Below are 23,552 nucleotides of genomic sequence, written 5' to 3'. Positions count from 1 at the left end.
ACATGGGCATGCGCGGCCGGCAGCGAGAAGCGGCAACAGCGCAGGCGCGGCGCGGCGGGTGGGGAGGGGAGCGCCCGCTCGTTCCTCTCCCGAGGGCGGCTGAGGGGCGCCGGGGCGCATGCGCGCTGCGCTGGGCGGGCTCGGCGGAGGCTTGGCGCCAAGAAGTCTCTCAGAGAGGGGCGCGTGCGCCCCTAACGGTCGCCCCCTAACGGTCGCCGCTAACGGCTGCGCGGCCGTCGCCTCAGCGCGGGTATCGCCTCACGCAGGCATCGCCTCACGCAGGCGGCCGTGTCCCGTCGGGTTCTCGGGCGTGTGTCCCTCCCACCGTGGGTTAGGGAGGCAGGACGCCACACAGAGGTTAAAATCTGCCGTCATGAATCAAAACCGCCGTTGGGCGCCCTCTATGTGCTCGGAAGTGACGAGCAGCGCCCCGCTGGTTCCTCCTGGCGGTAGGGAAACATTAACTTCAGAGCTGGGCTCCCTTCAGGGGGTAGAACGGGTTAGAAAGCACCGAGGAAATCAGCGTAAAGCTAAATAGGCGCAAGCAGCAATGCAGATTCCTATTTTTACGGTTGATGCTTTTACAAACCGGCCGTTTTGTGGAAACCCTGCGGCAGTTTGTCTGCTCGAAAATGTAAGTTTAAAAGAAAAAAAGTCAATGTAAGTTGAAAAAAAAAGTGTATGAGGGGCTGCAGTGGTTTTTACCACTCCTGACTTGAGTGCTCGGTACTGAATAACAGAATCAATACTCAATAATTTTCTTGTTGACTGAAGTTTTGTTATTCGTTTCTTTGCTTTTCCTGTGGAAGAAAAGTGTGTGTGAGGGGAACCTGTAGGACTGGATCTGGGTCACTGAACGTGCTGGGCTCAGCTTTTGCCAGGTCTAAGCAGCCAGCTTGCAGTACTTCAGAGCAGCCTGGTAGTTCTGTGGCGTTCAACAGCAGTCGTTCTCTTCACGAAGATGTTCTGAACAAATGGTTCAAGTTGATATGCTGTTGACAAGTTCTACCAAAACCTAGTTACTAAATAAGAGTAGAAATTTATACACCTTGTATTTTTGTGTGGTATCACTTGTTCAAATTTTAAGTATAAAAATATAAATAGTCAGTGGAAGTACCTTATTTTGACCACATGAATCCTGCCTAAATCTTTGTAATCCTGTCTAGATCTTGTACCATATAGCATACTTAACCAGCTCAGCTAAAATTGTGATAGAGAGTATCTTACTTCAGAGGCATTGTAGCCCTCTGATATCTAACTGCTCCCTCTCAGGACTAACTTAACTTAAAGTTAAAAGCTTCTAATTGCATTTTTGTATTAATTTTACTTTATTACATCAATGTATTAAGAGGGCAATTTGCATGTCGCCTTTGGCATGCTGAAGTTTTAACTTTTTTTTACAGTACAAAGGGCTAGGGGCTTTAGTGTCATATTAAAGCTGATGTTCTAATAGTTTTATTCTAAGCTCCAAAAACATATGGTGCAGGTAACAGCAATGTTTCTGTTCCCTTCAAAGGCTCAGCAGATGCTTTACAAAAACTGTTGCGAGTGAAGCAAGAATGGCAAAGCAAACTCTTTCTGTGTTTCAGAAGTGCCACAGGATGGCAGTATTTCAATAGAATTCTAATATTAATAAAAAGTTTTCTTGGTCAGTGTTCTGGTTTGGTATCTTTGGAGTAATTAATAGCAAGAATTATTTTCCTGGAATAAAGGAGACACTATTGGTACTGTAAAAGGTTAGGATGTTGTTTCATTGTATAGAATTAACTCTTCAAGGACAGGTCTATTGTGCCCATTGGTAATTGTTTCATATCTATAATGTGGGATCATTGGTTTAAAGGATTAAAATTATTAAGGGAAATAGGTAAAGTTAGCAGGGCAAAATTCAACCCGCCAGAGTTCGGACTTGTTCAGGTCCACTTAGTACATCATCGTTTGTACTTTGAAGACCAAATGCTTATACCTGGCCAGTCTGCATAATTGTGGGGAAAGAACAATGGAACAAGGGTTAAGTGAAATTTCATACTGTCACTACAGCTCATGTGTCCCAGTATCAATGTTCACTGGTTTAAACCTGCAGGCAGTTAGAGCAGAATGTAGTGAGCCCAGCATTTTTGTTTTTTTTTCAGTTTATCTCTTCTCAGCTTCTACTGACTTAGCATGTTATTCCTGTTGTTCAAAGAGCAATATTGAAGGTACAGCAGTAAGTGCTGATAAGCTGCCTTGGCCATTGCCCTAGCCGTTACTACATACCCTTTGCTGACATTGATTTTTCAGAGTTACAGAAGGAGGTTTTAGTTATTTTTTGATTGTTATTTTTTGATTGTTCATAATTACTTCAGTGTGACTTTCATCATAATTAAGAAAAAAGATGTACTCATTAAATGGCTGAGTTTAATATTTTTGTAACTTTATTCTTCCTATAGTTCAAGGATTTGTGAACTTACAGAATATATACTGGAAATGCCTGTGTACAGTGACTGAACTAGTTAACCTATTTTATGCTGAAAAGCTTTTTTTTTTTTTTACTGTCAAAGTAAAAAATGAATTAAAGTAAAAAATTGAACTAAAAATGAATCTGCTTTATTACAATAAAAATTGGGATGACTGCATTTGTTTGACAGAGTTTGATTTTGCTTTTTATGGCCTGCTTTTAAATGGATTTGTCACTTCATTGTTAGGACTTGGATGAAGGTTTGCACCAAAAAATCGCAACAGAAATGAATCTTTCTGAAACTGCCTTCATCAGAAAACTGCACCCTACAGATGACTTTACTAAAAGTGAGTGGTTCTGTTTAAGCACCAATATTGCTTTCAAAAGAATAAGAATATACTGTGGGTTCATTTATAAGGAATAAGCTAATTTGTAAGACAGCAAAAGCAAAATCTTGGAGTTGGGTTGCATCTTACAATAATAATATTAAGCTTTTTGCACATGGATTCTTTAAAGTACTTGTTTTGCATATCAAATTCATTTTATAATATGCAAACATTCATAAATTAGAACATTTGTATTAGTATCTTTCACTAAGTAAGCAAGTTGTATACAGAAAATCTGAAAGTGCTATGCAAAGATCCTTCAATTAATACTTCTACTAATTATCTCTTGAGATAATTCTATTATACAGCCAGGAAAAGAGAGGCAGAGCTTATTCTGTATGCACAGGACTGCAGAGTGAGCAGAATCTGGCTTGGCTGTTCAGGAAATCATCACCAGGGTAACTGTAAGCTGTTCTTTGAGTTTGCACGAAGTCTTAGAAACTGTCTGTGGAGCCAGTACTGGAAAAAACAGGTTTCCAGCAAAAACAAGGAATCTGGAATTGCACAAACAAACACTTTAGGCTGCTTATTTGGTCAGTTTGAGTGGATGGAATTCACTCTTCTTCTTTGGTAGGGCTTGTATATGTGAGGGGTGAGGAAATGGGTAGATGCTGAAAAAGGCAGAAAATATCAGACAAACACAGAGCCCAATCGGAATTGCTTTGTGGATTAGTTTTCAGATGAATCAGTTTGCTGATTCTACTCACTTTGCAGCTGTGTTATCCTGAAGATAGATTTCAGATTAAGGTACTGTGTTAGTATCTAGTTATCTTTGATTTTTTGATTTTTTTAACAACCAATTGAAATCAAATTTTTAGTGAAATAAATGGTTAGAATACATTAGTCTTTTACCATTGTTAACTGGTAGTTTAAACAAAATAATTCATAACTGATCTAGCTGAGGTATAGATTCCATTATACCAGCAAAACTCTTTACTGGTTCATTGTGTTTTATTCATGGGGAAAAATCTTGTTTCACACTTGTAAGCAAGGAGCTTCTCTGCTCTGCAAATTCTTTGTCGTTATAACAAAGTAGCTTTCCTCTGTTCGTAGACTCAAGTTGTAGTCCTGGCTCAAAAGCAATGGCTATTCCAAAAATTAGTACAAAATAGATTCCTAAAAGGGTGTTTGAGACTGAGACTGATTATAACATGCATTTTGACTTAAATGTTCTTACTCTGTATAAAGTTTTTGAAATAAATTGAAGAGGAAAAAATCCTCTTCCACTAAATAACAAACTTTATTTTTAAGGTTCTTGCTTTGGACTCAGATGGTTCACTCCAGCCAATGAAGTTCCTCTGTGTGGTCATGCTACACTTGCCTCAGCTGCTGTTTTGTTTCACATACAAAGTATGTTTACAAGCTATTCATTTTATAATTTTTCATTAAAATTTGTTTCTAATTAAGAAAATCTCGATTATTTTCTACAACAAAAGCGGTTAAATCTTCAGAACATTTAGAGAACAAATGTGGAGATACCTTCAGTATTTTTGTTTATCAACTGCTCTGTAATTGTAAGGTTGTAGTCTGATGTCTGCATTTAGGATTCTGATGTCCTGCCATCACTCTTGTTAAAGACTAGTGCTAAATATGCAAATGCCATCTCGGAGAGGTACAGTAGAGTTTGATGAATAGGGAATATCTCTGTTTCTGATAAAAGGAAATTCCCATTTATTCTAGGTACATACAGGAAAGACATACTGGCAGTTGCTGTATTCATTAGCCTCAGCAGCTTATTTACTAAGTTAGCTGGGAATTTTTTCCTGGAATACAGGTTTACTGCAGCTATTAGGTTTTTAGCTGTATAACTAACTTTTTTGAATGTACTAGGCTAAAAGCTATAATAATTTAGATTTAAATTCTTATGCTTGACAACGTTGCAATATTATGTCTCTCTAGAAAATACAAATTCAGTTCTTACTTTTGTTACTCTGAGTGGGGAATTAAAAACGAGACGAGAGAAAGATCATATTGTCCTGGACTTACCGCTTTACTCAACCTACCCACAGGTGAGTCAAAATTTTATTTATAAAAGGCTTTCAAGGAAAGCCTGTGTTTATGTTTGCATGGGTGTATGTATATCTACCTATCTGTAGCCGGATAGCTGTATAGCATACATGTTCTATCTTTTACAGTTTTTCTTTCTTTTTTTTTGCTTTAGGCACTTGAGGAAGTAGGAGAGTTAATAAAGGTAAGTAGAGAGATGTGCTCTTAGAAATACATTTAAATTAGCTATCCTTATTTTTATATATTAAAATGGCTGAATAGTGACAACATCACGTTGCTTGAGGTACTTCATAGAAATTCATAAAACCTGAAAACTCCTGAGTCTTGCAATTCAAGAAATGGAATTCTCCAAAATGCTGCAGTGAACCTTTTTGTCTTCCACTGCCGGTGCTTGGCATGTATTTCAGTGTATGTGTGTGAGGGCACTCTGGTGTCCTTGCCCTGTTCATAGTTCCCGGATTTCTTTCCAAGTTGACAAGCTCTTGGCACCTGCCCATATCCATTCATGCACTTAGTGAATTTAATTTTCTTGCATGTGTGTTCTCAAGGGCTGCGTCAAAGACCTTGCATGAGCCCTATTCTAGCAGAGAATTTGTCTGAGGAATATTTTAAGGAGATATTTTATATTCAGATGACTCTGTTTTTCTTTGTTCCTTTAACTCTTTTTGCCAGGCAGCTGTTGGTGACATGATCGTTCAAGATCTCCGTTATTCTCCTGACACAAAGAAGCTCCTGGTCCGCCTCAGTGATGCTTATGAAAGGTTTGTGATACTTTTTTGAAGCAAGCATGTAGAAATTGATTCCTTTCGTTTAACCACTCTTCTTTATAGGCTAGGCTCACTTATATTTCTTTTACAAAAGATTAAAAACTCTAATTTAAACTCTCATGTTAAATAATTCTGTAATCTTCCCATGTGAGCTTACAGAACCAGCAAAGCTAAACAAGATCAATCTGAAACCTATCTTCAAGAAAGGGAGATGTAGGAAGCACTTTTAACATTGTTTTTTTCCCCATCCCTCTGAGTCAAAAGTGGTCCAGGAACCTAGCAAGAAATTGGGAGTCTAGCTTCACAACTGAAGAACTATTAGTTGTAGAGCTGTAGAGGTCTGCATAGTGAGAGAAGACACATCGACAGAATGCCATGGATTCACATGCCTAATTGACTGTAATCTGCTTACACATTCTTTACAGCATCATAAGTAGCTTTACAGAGGAAATTCCAATTCAATTGATTTCAAAGCATTTGTTAATCTCAGAGACCTGAATTTCATTGTTGAGTATGATTTGTGTGTGTGTATATATATATATCTATCTATACGTATATGTATATATATATATTGTCCAAGCCTGAATTCTTTAATCAGGTCAAATTGCAATTGTTTTTACTTAAAATTTGGCCAAACTACTGTTTATAGAGTGAGGTAATGGGGAGATTAAAAAAAAATTCAGCTGAATACTCAGTATTTTTACTCTTTCAAGACTTCAGTTTTTAGGGAGGTATCTGCAGCTTCATAGAGGCTGAGAGAAATGAGACTATTGTAGAGTGCTTTACAATTCTCTGAAGATCTGAATAGTATTAGTTGTTTCCTTTTTCTGGAAGCAGGTGGAGTGCTTACACTTTGCATTTTGTAGTGGTGAAATATTTTGTCCAGTGATGGAAAAATAGAAATGAAAGTGTACATTTCTAGAGCTTTTTTTTTTTTCTGGGCATTTTATTTCTGTTTTCAGAAATAAGAAATACATGGCTTGGCCTTTTTTCTCTGCTTACTAGGAGTGTAGTATATTCAGGGTAGTCTTATATCGAAAGACATTGGGAGAACAATGCTAGGAATCCTTTGCTCCAACACTTCGTTGTGGCTGTTTTGAGAGTGTAGAGAAGACAGTTTTGTAGCTTTCTGATGCTTTTCAATACTTGAACTCATGTGAAATGAAGTTTTAAAATACTCTATAATTAAATTCAAGGTCTGTGTTGGAAAAACTGCAAGTGAACGCTCAACAATTTCTGTCAGCGGAAAAGACTGGAAAGGTGAAAGGACTCATACTCACTCTTAAGGGAAACTGCAGTGGAAAAGATAAAGGACATGATTTTCATTCCAGATATTTTGCACCTTGGTATGGAGTTCTGGAAGACCCTGTTACAGGTGTGTATTTGCATGATAGATGAATTATTCTTGTTTCAATTCAGTTAAAACGTTCTTATTAAACTTCATTAATTAGTACTTTAGAGTCTCTCTTATAAATTACTGCTTTCTATGGACAGCAGGAAAACTTTGACTGATGCCAAACTCATTCAGAAAAAATCAGCTTCCTGCTGTCAGGAAGCCAGGTCAGATGTTCCTGCCTCTTTTTTTTCAGATCTTTTCCCTGAAGTATTACAATTACAGAAAAGCAGCAGAGTGCTTTGGTATTGAGCAAGTACTGCAGAAGTTCATATCCACTTCTTTCAGTGTTGTTTATTCTTTTTGTGCTTCAGCTGAAAGCACTTCCTGGTTTAAGAACATTTTATTGTGTGTATTCTCAGTGCTGCAAGTTGTAAGAACTTAGCTAGGTATATTTTTAGAGGCAGAGACACTAGTTCAAAGTCTTCCTTTGATGTTCTGCTCCGTAGATGTGATAATATTTGCTGCGGAATGATTGAAGTAATATTATTTGCTTAGGTACCCCTTAATCACAGGTTAATTACTAGTGTGATGAGAACTCAGTCAGAAATACTCATTAAGTGTTTTGCTAAATAGAAGCAGGTCTTTATTGGAATAACGATAGTTATTCTGCTCTTCTAGCAGAAAGGTTTGCAAGTAAATACAGGCCATGTTTCAGTTATTAAACTTGCAGTCCTGCTTTCCTGTTAAACCAGGGGCAGAGTGGTGGATGTATCTGATCCCAGAGCTCGTTCCTTAAGATTTGTGAGAAGATTATTATTATTCTTATGTAGGAAAAGCTACATGTTCCCTGAATCTCTGTGATTCTTCTAGGCTTGTAGCTCACAGTTGCTTGTCTTGCATTTGCAATCGCCCTTTCTTTTATAGAAACAAATCTCTTCATTATACTGCTGAATTGTACTTTTAAGTGTTATGACTTTGTATTATCTTTCTTCTGTGAGAATTTCTTAGTTGTTACATGTCCTGGTGTCCCAGAGGCCTGATAATTATAGTTAGTTCACAGTTGGGTTTCCAGCAGAGTGTCTTTGTCCCTAGCAGCTAATGTATACTGAAGCAGCATGTCCAGTTAAAAATCCAATAAGTCATTCTACATTTTTAAGCCATCTGCCACTCAGGAAACAATGAGTTGGTCTACCAGAGGCTGTAGTGAGACCTTAAAAGACCACCATGAGTTACATCCTGATACTTAGTGTTCAAGACTGAAAAAACCCCAGAGGTTTGCTTGTGAAAACTGTTAAGAGAGGGAATTCTTTCTTTTTTGCACATTGACTTCTATCCACCTATTCTTAAAAAAAAAAAAAATAAATCCAAGAATCCAAGATCTATTTTTTTTTGGGGGGGGGGGGGGGTAGCTGTTTGTGTTTAATTGAATAAGATTATGTTTAGATGAATAGTATTATTAAGCTTAATATTTTGAGATTCCATTGTTAGGAAAATTCACTTGTTTACCAAAAGTGAATACTTTGGCTCAAGTGTTTTAATCTGTAGTATCTGTTATTCCTACCAATTGAGCCTCGTTTTGAAGCCCTTAGGCAAAATTTCCAGTGAAGTCAGAGGATGAGGAAGTAATACTGCTTGATCATAAATAAGTGAAATGCCAAAGCTTCAGGTTCTGTCTGCTCTGCAGACTCCTAGGCATTTTTACTCTTAAGTGCACACAGGTGCCCCTTGATTTGTATATGGTATTTACATTTTGAATCAGTGCTCACTACAGCTCACAGTAGTGATTCTAATGTAATTCTGTACTTTATGTTCTAATTTCTTTTCAGGATCTGCCCATGCTGTTTTAAGCAGCTACTGGTCAGAGCAGCTGGGGAAGACAGAAATGCTTGGTAAGAGGGACTGTTTTCTTGGAAAGCTGTCCATTTATTTAAAAGCTACCAGCTTTAAAATAAATAAAATTATAACCCCAAAATATAGTAATAACTCCCTATCCATTTTCCTATCATGAGTAGAATAATGTATAATAATTTTGTGTGAGATAATCTTTAAAAAATTGCTTTGTTTCCTGCCTACTAACGTGACACATCATGTTTGCATAGAATCTGAAGTGTCAGTTCTGGATCCTAACTCTCGTTAGTTTTTGATCTCAGCTTCTGTATTTTAGCTGTCATGACCTTTCATCATGGCTGAAGCTTGGTAAACTTTAGATGATATCCTAGTAGTCCTCTGTCTCTCTCAGTGGGTGGCGATGACTGCGTTAGAAATACTATTTTTTTGTGCACTTAGCAACAATTGGTAATATTTAGTCTAATCAGAGAATGGACCCTTGTTTGTAAAAGTAAATGCTTTTCCAAACAGCCACCTTGAATATAAGCCTTCCTATATTTAGCCAAATGAATCTCAGAGTGGACTTTTTCTGAGTGATAATCTCTTTAAAGGATCTGTTAGCCCTCCATAGCTTGGCATGATAATCCACAGTGACTGAGACCTTCTCCATCATGGATTGAGGGAAACGTTTATCAGTCTGTTCCAAGGTCATGTTTGCATTTACATCATACAGATCTGTGATAATTATCATAAAGTTGAGGAAAAAAATATTTTCTGAAGAACAACTGTCTTTGGTATTGCATCTTTATGGACTGGCTGTTTCTCATAAGATTTGATGTTTTCAGTCTTTAATGTCAGGTGCTGAAAGTCTTCCTTCACACCTGTCAACAGTGTTGCTCTAAACAATCAGACACAAATTCTGTCTGTATTTTTATATGGTACTTTCTACTTTTATGTTTTCATTTGTTTCATCTGTGCCATGCTGTTTCCTCTTTCAGAGAAACTATCTCAAGCAGCAAAGGCAATTTATACTATAATCTACTCTCCTAGTATTTTTAGTGGGGAAAAAACCAGTCCCATCTTCCCATAGGCTAGATTTTTTCATATTTCATGCGTATATGAAAAATACTTTAGTACAGGTGAAAATAAATTGCCACTGGAAAGTCTTCTTATGAATAATAAAGCAAGTATATATTAAGCTTTTTCACATTATTACCACAAAAGAAAGTGTGTGTGTATATTATATATTTAAATAAAAATAAAATCAGTAGTGGCAGTAATCAGTAGTAGCAGCAGTAAATAATATTGCAGCAAATATATATATTTGTCTTACAGGTTACTAAAAACATCACTAGTAAAGTAGCAAATGTATTTGTGGTTGATTACTTATATACACAAACTGTTACTGATAGCAAGCAAGTACAAATTCCATTTGTAATTTTGTTATTTGTAAAAGATAACTTATCACCAAAAATTTATAAATAAGAGCATATTTTGACTCTTTAGGAACTTTCACAACAGCTTTTGTAATATCTGGTATTTTTTATTGCAAGAATTACGGCTTTCTTCCAAATGAAAGATCTGTTGGTTCCAAAATAGATTAGATATGAAATGGTATAAAAACGAAGAACATTACATGTATTGTCAGTTCTCTCTGAGTTTTGGGACCTCTAGGAGGAGGTCAGCTACATCTCTGCTGAAGTATCAGACATAATATCCTGTGTCTAGGTTCTCTTCTATTTTTATTAGACCAAACTGTCAAACACTGACAACTCCCATCAAATACAAAGAGAATTTTCAATTCTTTTTTACAAGGTAAAATGCTTTAATCAGTTTTCCTGGAGGTATGTAAATATTCTTGTGTTTAAGTTGTGTTAAATGAGAATTCACTATCAGTCCTTACCTTTTTTCATTTGAAGAGTCCCCGAAATATATTTTAAATAAAAATAACCTGTCGTATCAGGTGTTAGATTTTAATTGCTAATGAATACAATATTTACAGTATTTAGCAACTGTCACTGTATCCAGTCTTTCAAGTAGCTTTATGATATTTATAAACCTACATGAGCAATATGATATATCCAGACAAATTACAGGACTTTCCAAATTATTTTAAAGAGAAGGGGCCTGATCCAGGGCAGTTTTTTTTTTGTATTTGGTAAAGCTAGAGGAGTCTTTTCTGTACCTCTTTATTTCAACTAACTAAATTATTTTATTGTGTGGTTCCTGTTGTTGCCTCTAACTTCTGTGATTCCTTTCCAATACAGAACAGGTCTATAAATTTTAGTTGGGAGATTTTTTGGGGAGTGGGGTGGGGGGCAACGGACCTTACTTCAATTGTAAGATCATCCTTTAGAAACGTTTGCCAGAATTTCTTTCAACATAAGGTCCTGTCTGTTAGCTTTTTAGTCTCCTCGCAATTTTTGAATAAGTTGCCTCATAAGGTGGAATAAACGTGTATTTATTTTTCTGCTGATTTGAAGTCTCGTGAAGTGAAGAGTTCTGCACAGTTACAGTCACAGCTTTCATCTTTCCCAGTTAATCTCAGCATACAGATTGATGGAATTCACTGCTTTTAGTTTTAGTAGATGTTCTCTTTTCCTAGGACTACATTAGATTTATACAGAAGTGTGACATTTCTGCCAAAGTGGTTCCCTCCATCAGTCAGTAGATTTGTCCACTTTCTTTTTTTAGAGAAGATTTCTTAGAGATATTAACTTCATTTAAGTGATACCTAGAAGAGGCCTAGGAACAAATGCTTTTTCAACAGTCCTTTTGTAGGGATCAGAATTTTGGCCAAAATACTGGTGATTTCTAAAAACAAATATCTTTTCAAGAATGGCACTTGTTGCTGATTTGATGTCTTTATCAGGACATCACAAAGAAAATCCATTAGTCCTCAAATTTTGTAACCATTGGTCATTTAGATGCACCTACTCTAAGAAGTTCCTCAAAACAATAGGTTAACATTGGCACGAAGTCACTGGCCTCCTTCTGAAGACAGTGGTGCAGATCAGCATGCTAAAGTTCAGTCTGTGTACATACTCTTGAAATTTTCCCCTCTCTCAGGTGAATCATAAAAGAATTTAAGGCATTGAATTCAGCTGTGATATATTATTTCTACAGATCAGAATGTACGTGTTTGTATTTATACTGGGAATAGTGTGTGTAGTATGAGAAATTCCTGGCAAATCCACACATGGAAGGATGTGCAACAACTGCATGATCCAGAAAGTGAGTGTGCACATCAGAGATGCTTGAATCTCTCTGAAGACATTGCTATTAAATAAAATCATCTAGTCAATGAAATATTCCATGCAGGTCTGTTTCCTTTCAGACACAGTGTGAAATATCATTGTTTCTGTGTGAGAGAAAGAAAAGATAAAGTACCATTTATATACAGGCTTGCATAAAATCTTTGTCTTTTTTTCCTTGTATTTTGGAGGTTTCTTTGAAAGTAAAATAAAATGGACCAGTATCAAAATAGCCTCAGTAATCTTGCCATGAAACATACAGCACTAGTTCCACATTTAAAGAAAGAAAAACAAAAACCAGGCAACCTCTGAAGATATGAAATAATTTAGCTCTTTTCTTTAACTGTGCTATCACAAAGAGGTGGGGAGGGTTTAGCTGTGTAACCACACTTGGCAATAACAGTTTATCAAATTTATCATGGTATGGAATATTCTAATTGAAGTTATTAGTCCATAAATAGGTATTGTTCTGATAAGTTAAAAATGATAGCCAGTAGTTCTATAAATAAAGACCAGAAGGTATCAGTAGCAATTATTATAGAGCTCCTGTTCTTACCGGTTTTGGAGCCTTGGGAATCTGATATCCTGGTGTAAGTAAGAGCTTTCTTGTCAGCTGTGGCTGAGAAACCGTCTTAAAGCATACGGTGTATGTGCCATCTGTTGGAGATCCTGCACTCTGCCAGGAACTAAATGCAGTCTCTACCCAATTACAAATTGAGGAATTGTGAGGAAAAGGTTGTTTGCTTTGAGAAACCTTTGTAGTTGGAATTTCATTGAGTAGGGAGACTGTGAACATCAGTGGCTTGTCTCGTCCGTTTACAGCCTTTTACAAAAACAAAACGGTATGAAACTCTAACCTTTGCAAGATGACTTCTTAACGAGAGCATTTGCTGATCAAGTAATTATGCAGCTAAAATTGGACTACTGAAACAAGACTACGGACTCAACATGCTAGCTAAGCATTATCTTCCCACCTGAATATGACTTAAACAGTTTCAGCAAAAATGGAGCTTTGTGATTATTCATGGGTGGAAAGGTATTCTCTGTAAACTTTATCTGGCTGTATTAAGTGATATTTTCAGGATTATATAAATCAATATCTGTTCCTGTCTACGTAAAAATTTGTTCTCAGTTTGTGACAGCTGAAGCAGTGTCTATGTTTCTTCGTAGACTTTTCCCACTAGTTACTTCATGTTTATTTACCCTTTAACCCAAAACATGCTTTGAACCTTGTATCTAATTGTAGTTCAGTACTAGAAAAGTGGTTCTCTATTCTTGTACAGATAAGTGTTCTTCCTTCTTGCTTATGGAAACTGTCTATTCCATGAATGCGTGCATTCAAGACATACCTAAATATGCAAAAGAAACTTAGTTGGCTACACCACAGCAAACCATCCTTCATTGCTTAGTACTACTTACATAGTACTTAGTACTACTACATAGTACTTCTGTCACATTCTGTATGTGTCAAGTTCTTGTCTGAGATAGACCCTCAGCTAATCTTCATCTGTAAAGACAATTCATCCAGGTTGTCTCTGGTGCAGTGACTGACCTGATGCTGCTTGCTTTCTGGAGACAGAGGTATCATTAGCCTGAATTTTCATGCATTTAAAAAAATAATTTTTATTATATACTATAATTTTAACTCTGAATTCTTGTTTCTATTTAGCTTTTCAGTGTTCTCGCCGTGGAGGAGAGTTGAAGATTTCACTGCGTAATGATGGAAGAGTTGAAATTACGGGGCAATTTGCTATTGTGTTGAAAGGAAACTTGACTTTATGAAGAAACTGATACTAACAGTTTCATCTCTCACACCTTCATATTATTCCTATTGTGTTGATTATATCTTAGTTCTAGACACTGAATCACCATGGTCATCAAAAATCTTTGATTACTTACTGTCTGCCTTTAGAAGGTACTTGAAAACGCTCACTTCTAATCTTCAAGAACCCTGGTATTGTTTTCTTCACTTTCATCTGATGACTTCATGTGTGCACTAATCTCAGAAACTGTCCAAGGACAGCTCTCTTGTTTTTCTGCTCTAAAATGATTATTTTATTTGTTTCCGAATTCCATGTTTTAAAAGCCATTTCTGCCTCCTGGATTGATCTGTAAACTTACCTGATGGATAAAACAATCAAACTTTTTCCGTATTCAGTTATTCTCCTTAAAATCTGACTGTCATCCTTCCAAGAAAAAAATCCTCTCTGCCACATCTTGAGATGTTCCTCATGTTTGTTAATTTACTTGAATTAAAATATGAAGCAAATATAAAAGGCTTAAAAATATGCTTTATGGTTCTCTTTTATGAACAGTATCTTCCAAAGACAAATGGTGTTGCAGTGGCTAATAGTACTGCTGCTTAGTCAATAGTTTAAAGTTTTAACAGAAAGATTTAAGAGATTGACATAGTGATACACTTAAAAGTAGCTGAAATTTTAAAGAAAGAAAACTTTATTGGTTACTGTAATATTTACTTTTCAAAGACTGAAGATTTGCTCCTAAATTAGAAGTTTCTTCTGTAATGTTCTTCATAGAGCATACTGCTTCAGATGTCACTTTTTCCATTTGTGTTCTTATTTTTCTCAGGATTTATTAATAATTAAATTAACTATTAATATTAAAAATTATTTATTAATAAGTAACTGTTTTAGTTACTTTAGCTAAAATCTGTTTTCCATTCCAAATCACTTTTATCCTAAACTGAATTAGTTCTTCTTCTTTGTGATCTTTCAGGATAACCGATTTTAAATTCAAAGGCATTGTCATACTGTGGAAACAGCTGGGTATATATGCAGTCCTTTATAAATGATAAGGAACTTAGTTGTGCCAAATTACCATCTTTCCAGCTATCTTGAATTTTATCACAACTTGTAATTTACATTTTACTTAAGCCCAAGCAGCTGAAGGCAAGTAACAGTGTGAGAATCCTAGGATTCATTTAAAATAAAAGTTTCTGGTTCTTGTAGCTGCTCAGCTACATATTGAAAATGTGATTTAAATGTACCTCAAAGATTTAGAGTAAGGCGGCAAGCGGATTTCCAAGTTCAAATGCATGTTCTGTATTCAGTTTTGCCTGAAGATCAGGGATGTGATGTTTGATTTACAAACATGGAATCATCATGTGCAAGACACAGGAATGACGGCAGTTCAGCAGCAATGTTGCGATGGCATATTTTGCAGTCACCTTTACCTTGCCTTCTCGTAAAGAAAAATGATCACTTTCCAGGTAGTGACTTGGATTCACTTGAGGAGCAATACTGGAAACTTGTTTTCCTGCTGGCTTGTGCAAAGAGTGAATCTCATAATCTGAGGTGCTTTGAAAACACCCCAGCACTTTAGGAATATAAATGAACTAAAGAAACAATTACTGTTCACATGTCTGCATTTAATAAATATTAATTTTACTTATTTATTACCCAGGGGGACTACTAACGAACCAAGCCATGTAAATTTTAGTTATATCTGCTATCTAAATTTCCTGACCAAACCAGTATACTTGTGGCTTGATGCTTTTTTTTTCTTTTTATACTTTGCTGCTACTTAGTCTTTCTTTGTGTTAAGGGTAGAAAAATCACCAGAGCTCAGGTGGGATACTATGCAGTAATGTGCTTGTAATCAACAGATTAGTTAATCAGCCATGATTTATTAATGATGAATTAATTATACCTGATTGTGCAGTTCTGCTGCCTAAATGGAGCTTTAAAGGAGTTATTTTATTAATCATCATTGTGCTAATTGCAGACACTTACAGAAGGATCACTAATTAAACATGCAACCATATGCAAAATAAGCAAGGCTGCTGAGAGTGGCAAGAAAAAAGAGCATTGATTTTCCGAGTAGCAACTTTATGTTAATATTGTGTAGTTGACCTGGTGATCCTAATTACTCACTGAGACTTATTTTAATACATTGCATATTTTCAGTGAACAGTAAAGGAAATCAGTTGGAAATCAGTAGTAAATTTTGTCTGTCTTTTCTAATGCAAAAAATAGGTTGTGTGCACTTCCAAAATTATTTTGAATTTGTGTGCCCTTCTCTCCCATTTTCATTCAAAGGTTTTACCTGGTAGTTCTACTAGCTGTATATAGTTAACGAAACATAACTAACTTAACTTTGAACAAAGTCCTGAATGCTACTTGATAGTTGCTAAGTTACTGTGGCACCACATCAAACGTCCATTACACTTGAAATGAGAACTGTGACTCAAAATTGCATGAGTTTAACATCAAAAAGTGAGAAATACAATGATGTTTAAGTTAATTACCTAAATTAACTAATTTAAGCTAAATTAAGCATGGAAAATGCAGAAAGGAAATAGTACGTAAAGGTAGGTTTCCGTGAAGAAAATTGATCTTCAGCTTAAGCAGTACAGGTTTTATGTCCTTGTAATTCTAAAAACAATGTTTGAAGGCTATAAAATTTCGTGCAGATGTCGTCATCATGGACTTCCCTCTTTTTTAATTCAAGTTTTATAATATTAATGCAGTTATCAATATAAAATTTAGGAATGTTATGTTTTTCCAAGAAAATATTTAGCTTTAGTGTAAGCTTAGTGTAATTTTGATTAAATTAAAATGTTGAGTCAAAAGTTAAGTGAAGGTAGTAAATGGGAGGCTGGAAAAATGCAGTGTCTCTTTGTTTAGTGTTTCGGCTACCCAAGTTTACAGAACTCTTTCATGCTGCTTTCTTAAGTAAGATTGTAGCATAGGGATGCATTGAAGCAAGCACAAATGCTTCAAAGGGAAGATACAATTCTGGAAATTCCTGTGTGCTTAAGTATTATTTACCATGAGAGTGTCTGACAGAAAACCATTACAAGTCACTGCAAGTTTTGTGTAAATACCTGGCTGTATCCAGCAGCCAAGACATGAAAATTTAAGTGCACTTCTGCACTTCTTTGGTGTCTGCCTTTGCAGAGACAAAGCTCACGTAGGAGCCCAAAAAAAGTACATAACCTAGAGGAAGGAAGCAAAATAAGTTACAAAAATAAAAACTGAGCAATAGAAATCATTAAGTCTGTTGCTATAGAAATGAATGTGTAAGTAAAAAGGAAGAAAGGGAAATGGGAAGGCATTTTTGTTTATAGTAAGCCATCTAATGGATATGCTTAAAGGATTCCTGAGAATATTTTGCATTTCTTCTGTGTTACCTAGATGAGAATAGACTGCATATATCGAAAAGCTTCCAAAATTGGAAAAATTTTCAAAAATTTGAAATAAATATTTCACAAATACATACACTTGGAGGTCATAGACAGGAGCCATGTTTTCCATAAGGGACAGGAAGGAAAATTAGCAACAGAAGAGGCAGTTATTTCTGGGAAATGAAAGATTTCTTTGTTTCTATATTCATCATAGTGACAGGGAAACATGCCAGAAATGAAGGGAAACTTCCTGGGAGAAAAAAAGAAAAATAAAATAAAGGGTGATGCCAGATCAAGTAAAAATTAAATTAGTTTAATTAAAAACTGAGAAATTCCCAAAAGAATCAGATTGAGTCTGATGTCTGGAATTTTTATTTATTCTTGCAGAAGAGTAGATCTGTCTTTAAAATTATTACTAGTCCTATACAAAAAGACAGAACAAGAAATTTTTTCAATTCCTGAGTCACTCTCCAACTTTTCTTCCCTAAAAGTTATTGCAAACCATAAGTAAAAAGTTACAAAAGAATGGGAGAAATGGTACAACAGAAAATGTCATTATAACAGATAGTTTAAATGTGTAAGAAAATTTGGCTAGAGGTCAGTTTTGACCTAAGATGTTTAGTTCACACTTAGTAAGCAGAATACTAAAACATTGAATTATAAACATTTCTAACTTTGTTGGTTTCTTTAGTGAGAGATTCGGTTTGACTGCTGTGGTTTTGCCTTACTTAAGGGCAAAAGAGGACAGTACCTGGTTATAATGTCATATAAGCAAAAATTTTATTCGCTTTCCTCTGTTCTGTGACTTCTTTGTTACACCTCCAAACCAAGAAACCACTAGCCCATATGTTATTTTTGTCCTATTAAAAATTAAAGGGTGGATAAAATACATTAAGCAAACCCAAGAAAATTCTCAAGAACACTTCAAAAATTACGAAGAAAAAGAAATTTGTAGGGTACGGAGTAAGTGGGTTTGTGAGGTGGCAGAAAATACGTATTGCCTGCATAGAGACTAACGTGTGAGCAGAGTTAAAACTTAATGGGCATATCCTCAGTTTTGTCACTAGCTGAAGTTAACGATGCTCTAACAGTTTGGATGCTCAGGGAATGTAGGTTGAGAGATACTAGGCTAGAGAAGAGGTTAAGTAGATTATAGCAGAGCTGGATCAGTGTCTGAGGTACGAGGAAGCCAAGAACGTGAATTTGAATCCAAACGTGTTCTCTGCTGATGCTTTGCAAATCGCTTTTTGGATCCAGACCAAAGGGGGTATTACTTGAATGCCAATCCAGCCAAGCTCAATTCAGGTGGGAAATTACAGCTGGAATTCTTGGATTTTTATTTTGTTACAGAAGGGCTCCTTTCTCCATAAATATTTATGGCTATAAATACAAATACATTATAATCTTTATGATATTTTCAGTCACCCATATTCAGAAAGAAATGACAAATTTCTGAACAAAACCATTCTGTTTTAAAACCAGCCTTTTGGGCTTCAGTATGTTTATGTGTAGTAACTTTCTGAAGACACGATTGATTGATACAGGCATTTAATATCTCAGCTTCCATTCTTTCCATGTTCTTAAGGGGTATGCTAACTACAGCTTTCAGAGACTTCGGCAGTTAATAACATCAATAGACAAAGTACCCTCTTAATATCCGACTGCATGCATTTTCTCAATAAAGTTACAATTTCAGCAGAAAAAAAAACACGTAGATTAAAAGGAAACACCTGCTCCTGTAAATTACTCTGCTGCAGGTACCAACCCAGGAGACTCTGCAGATGGCTCTGTGTTTGCAAACCTGACCTCAACACCCCTTCATCAATCTCTGGCTGATTGATTCTCTCTGAAGTAGAGCACACCATATCCCAAGGTACTAGAAGACACCTTTGAATTAGTCCCAGTCAGAATACCAATTAGTTGATGCTTTTGTTTCATTTCAGAAGTTCTTAACAAAGGATTTAATTGTCTTATCAAGCACTAGCACTGACTGAAATGCAGTACAGTCAGGCAGTTCTAGGAAGAATTACAAATGTACTTCAGGAGGTGTAACCTTTGCTACATTTCCCTGATAACTAGGAGTGTGGGTTAAACTGTGCTATGCCCTAGGATTATGAGGTAGAGAAAAAGAAGGCAAAATCTTGACCTGTAAAATGGTTCAAAATGACTTCATCTCCTGCCAGCTGAGAAAAAATAAAAGAGTTCATGAAGTCTCTATATTCATTTTCTTTTCTCAACTGTTTCCAGTCATCTTACTTCTCGTATTGAGACCTGACACTGATCATACCGGTCTTTTCTTAATAGAGACAAACTTTCTCATGTCATCCAGCGTGTGCCTATGCAGAAGCCATATACAATATATTGAGTCTAATCTAATTAATTCATCCTTTTTCTTTACAGAAGAATTCATTAAAATCCTTTCTGGAAAATAAAATAATCCTTCTGATAAAAATAGATACCTGCTTGTGTTCCTATTTTGTCACCCATCCAATGCAAAACTCAGAAAGACACCAAGTGATGGTTGCAGTGACATGTTCTGAGCTTCCGTGATATCAGTAAAATATTTGGATTTGTTTCTTTTCATTGATCAATTTGAATTTTACACCTTTGTTCTATGAATGACTGATTTGCATTGAATGGCTTAAAGAAGGTATGTGCTTTCCCTATAGAAAAAGATACAGAGAGTAAGGGAATTTGCATATGGTTTGCCAGAATTCTTTGTAGTTTCAGACTCTTCAGATTTCTGTCTTGGATTATTAGGTAATTTTGGTAAGTGCATTTCATAGATGCGTAGGTGTAAGACCATTATCTAATCTGTTGACCTGAATTCATATCACAGACAGTAATATTCCACAAAGTAATCTATGCACCAAAGTCAATACTTTATGAGTTGGGTATAGTAGAAAGACATCCAAATTTAATATAAAAACGTAAGTTTATGAAGAATCTATTCTATTTCTTAGTAAAAAGTCTAGGAAATGTCTGTGTTTTCTGTTGAAAATATATTTCATGTTTCCAGTTCATGGTTCTTGAACTTTGTGCTCCAGGTATTGGATCATGTTGTTTTTTCTGTTAGATTAAGTAGCTATTGCTGTAAAGTTTACATTCCCAACATTTTGATGTTGTAGAACTTGGGCTGAAAATTCTCCTGGTGTTTGATTCTAAAAGCATCACTGATTTTTTTAACTGATAGGACTTTTATTCACTGCATATTTTTCAGCCAGTCTGGATTACAAAAGTATAGTTGTTACCATGCTCAGATGTTTTGTGAGCTATAAGGAAAAACAATGTAATACTTACCTTTTTGATTCTGTATATGAATCAAAAAGTATATGAAGAAGACCAATTGCAATAGAAAAACATAGCTGGCTTACTACATTTTTTGCATCAGGAATTAAAGCCTGTGAGTAGGTGATGACACGTGCAATTAAATAAACAAGATTGTCATTTATTTTCTACATTTAAAAGCACATCTGTTTAACAGGAGTAGCCGAATAATTAATTAATTAATTGAAATTTTTACCACAACATTAACAAAGGCTGAGCAAACTTCCTGAACCTCAGGTTTGGATCATTCAAGAGAAAATGCCAGTAAAATCTGATACAATGCTGTCACTTGAGATTCTTAGTATCTCTAAATAAGGAACGAAGAGAAACAACTAGCTTCATGGGAGAACAATAAAACATATAAGAAGCTTTTTGATACTGAATACTCAATCCTTGTTCTATATACATTGGATGAAGTGATTTTTTTGCTTTTCTTCTATTTGGGTTTTATCAATTTTTGTTCTCTTGTACCTCATGGGAAACATTGTCCTTTGTGCATTCTAAATCCAGCATTATATATGACCAATCACTACGTTAAGTGTTCCTTTATTCACAGCCAGCTCTAGTACTAGCTTTTAGAATATATCTGTCACATCTAATTCATTAGAGTTTGGAAATGTGACACTTGGGAGATTTGAAAATCTGAAACATCACATGTTACTATGTGCCTAAATAGAACGTCTTAATCTTTCAGGATTGCATTTCTTTTGATGGAAAAACCTCTGTGGCGTCCTGCTGTCCATTTGGACAAAAGAGCAGATGTGTTATATGTGTGTATGCTGTGTGCTCATCTGTCTAGGGCAGGATGCAAAACAATATAGCTACCGAAGTTCCTAGTTAAGTTGGAAGGCATTAAGTGCAACATCAGGCCTTATAGTTAATAGTGTAAATTTTACTTAAATTGAATGTGGATTACTTAATTTTCATAACAGCTTAATTATAAAGTCAGAATGTAATGGTAAAGTACCATCAAAAATGAAGATGTGTGTATATATGTTTGTGTGAATATACAAAAGTAAGTGTGTATATATGTATACAACAATCTGTTTTAATGTTTCCTTTTCTTTTATCTCTGTTTATGATCCTTGCCATCTCTCAGAAAGTTTCAAATTTCAGCAAGGAAAGATAATCTTATTATCATATTTTTAATTTTTTTTTTAAATAAGTAAAAATATGCATATGGAAAATAGAAAGACTTAACACGTGCCCTCCCAGAAAAGATGAATGCTATTCTTTCATTAAATCAGTCACTGTCTGGTTCACACTAAAATCATTATGAACTGAGGTCCTAGATGGCCAAGTCTTACAGCTATTTTTAACTTGGCACATTCGTCTAGTCCTGTTAACTACAGTGGTATTACATAAACATGTAAGGTTAAGCATATATGTAAAATTAGTATATGGAACATCTAATGAGAATTCTCATCTTCTTTACTAACAGGCTTTTTGAAGGACAATATTTAACGTTCTAAAACATATTATGGAGTATTTAGATGATAACTACTATACAGTAGTAAAAGAAAAGTTCAATTTGCAGTAGAGTATTTTAAAATATAGTATAGCCTTATAGACACAAAATGATGCCATGAGAGAGGATTTTTAATTTAGAAAAATGATATACATCAAAAGCATTTGATCCATTGTTCAAATATTTTAGTTAATTTTTAAAATACTTTTGACTCATTGAAAATGTCACTTAGCTAACAATTTTTACAAATATACTCTGAAATGAGTGAATTCTTCTATTTCCTTTTTATGAAGCAGCATTTGACAGTTTAGGTCCTTGAAAATGTTATTGAAAATACTGTAACTTCTTATTTGTATGTATGTCTTTGAATGGCAATATTTATTTTTTGTATTTTTTTCAGGGTGAAAGTTGAAAGTTAAGAATACTTCCACATAAATACGTGGACTGTGTGGCTCTTACCCCAGAAATGCTGTTGTGAAATATTCTGAAAGCTGATGGTAAGTACATTTACGTAGCAGTTTTCTAAGTATATGAAGTGAAGGGTAATAGACAAAAGTCTCATTTATTTAACAGCTTTGACCCATTAGGGGCTTTTAAATCATGCACCACTGACTTCAGGGTTGGTGTTGTCAAGCTACTTACAGATCCAAGTTAAATCAGGCATTTCATATTTTTGCCCTCATTCTCTTTTGTTTACCAGCAGGAGACAAGGTATTTAATTAGTTTTGGGGCATTTATAATCTCCCCTGGGCCAGCTCCAGCCACAATGCTGGACGCCACTTCTGAGTTAATTTCAGTCAGACCAGCCCCTCCGGTACAACATATGGGTAACCTATAAGCCTTTAGCAAAAGTTGCAACTGAACTATTAGAGGGGTGGGACCTCCCTGCTGGGAAAATACAGTGCAACAAAGCCAAAAGAGGCCAGCATCACCAGTGGAGGTCAAGGCAACACTTAGACCAAACAGCATCTGGCAAACTGTGCCAAGTAGAAATCAATGAGAAGCAGGGCAGTGGGTAGTAATTTTATGCCTGTTTGCACAAGAAAATAGCTCCTCCTGAACTGAAAAAATAATAATAAAAAATTATGAAAAGCTTGCACCATCTTTTGTCATCACCCTCTCCACTGTTGCTTTATATATTTTTATTCCAGTCAGTAGACTGAATGGTACAATTTATACATATTTTGGGCAGACAACATTAGTCACAGCATTAGTTATGTTTCTGAAGATGAAGAGTTTTGAGTGTCTTCTTCCGACTTGGCTAGGTACCCAATGTATAACTGCAATTCATTTCCAAAGTGCATTACATTCTCTTCTTCATATTACGGTAAGTCAAAGATTTTGAAAAGGAAAAAATAAGAAAATTCCGTATACTATAAACTGTAGATCCCAGCCACTGTAAATTGGTGCAGCTCAGCCCACCTGAATCCTTCCTTTACTCTTCATCATCTTTTATTCTCACATTCTGTTCCTGCCTATATCTCTCCTTCTATCTCACCTTATGGCTCTAATTTTTCTCCATTGTCTTTCTTTGCTTTTTCTCTTTCCCTGAAATTCCAAATGCTGGTGTTTATCTTAAATAATATAAATTGACTGCCAT

General features: G+C 35.6%; 1 protein-coding gene and 1 long non-coding RNA gene across 3 annotated transcripts in view; both read left to right on the top strand.

Annotated features, from left to right (window-relative positions):
- Positions 1-494: 494 nt before the first annotated feature.
- PBLD (phenazine biosynthesis like protein domain containing) lies at positions 495-14,297 on the top strand. Its single transcript, XM_083845492.1, has 9 exons — positions 495-634; positions 2,682-2,781; positions 4,072-4,170; positions 4,720-4,829; positions 4,982-5,011; positions 5,500-5,588; positions 6,791-6,969; positions 8,757-8,819; positions 13,681-14,297. Exons 1-9 carry the CDS (start codon positions 551-553, stop codon positions 13,791-13,793), a joined length of 867 nt encoding a protein of 288 aa, XP_083701618.1. The 5' UTR covers positions 495-550; the 3' UTR covers positions 13,794-14,297.
- Positions 14,298-20,762: 6,465 nt separating this feature from the next.
- Positions 20,763-23,552, top strand: part of LOC310903007 — a 91,001-nt gene continuing 88,211 nt past the window's right edge. For both annotated transcript variants that reach the window (XR_014587224.1, XR_014587225.1), the window contains exons 1-2: positions 20,763-21,499; positions 22,353-22,449. This is a non-coding gene — a long non-coding RNA (uncharacterized lncRNA). The remainder of the gene's footprint in view (positions 21,500-22,352; positions 22,450-23,552) is intronic.

Source organism: Anser anser, assembly GCF_964211835.1.
Source record: "Anser anser genome assembly, chromosome: 7".
Lineage (NCBI taxonomy): Eukaryota > Metazoa > Chordata > Aves > Anseriformes > Anatidae > Anser > Anser anser.
This window is presented reverse-complemented; position numbering and strand designations above follow the sequence as displayed.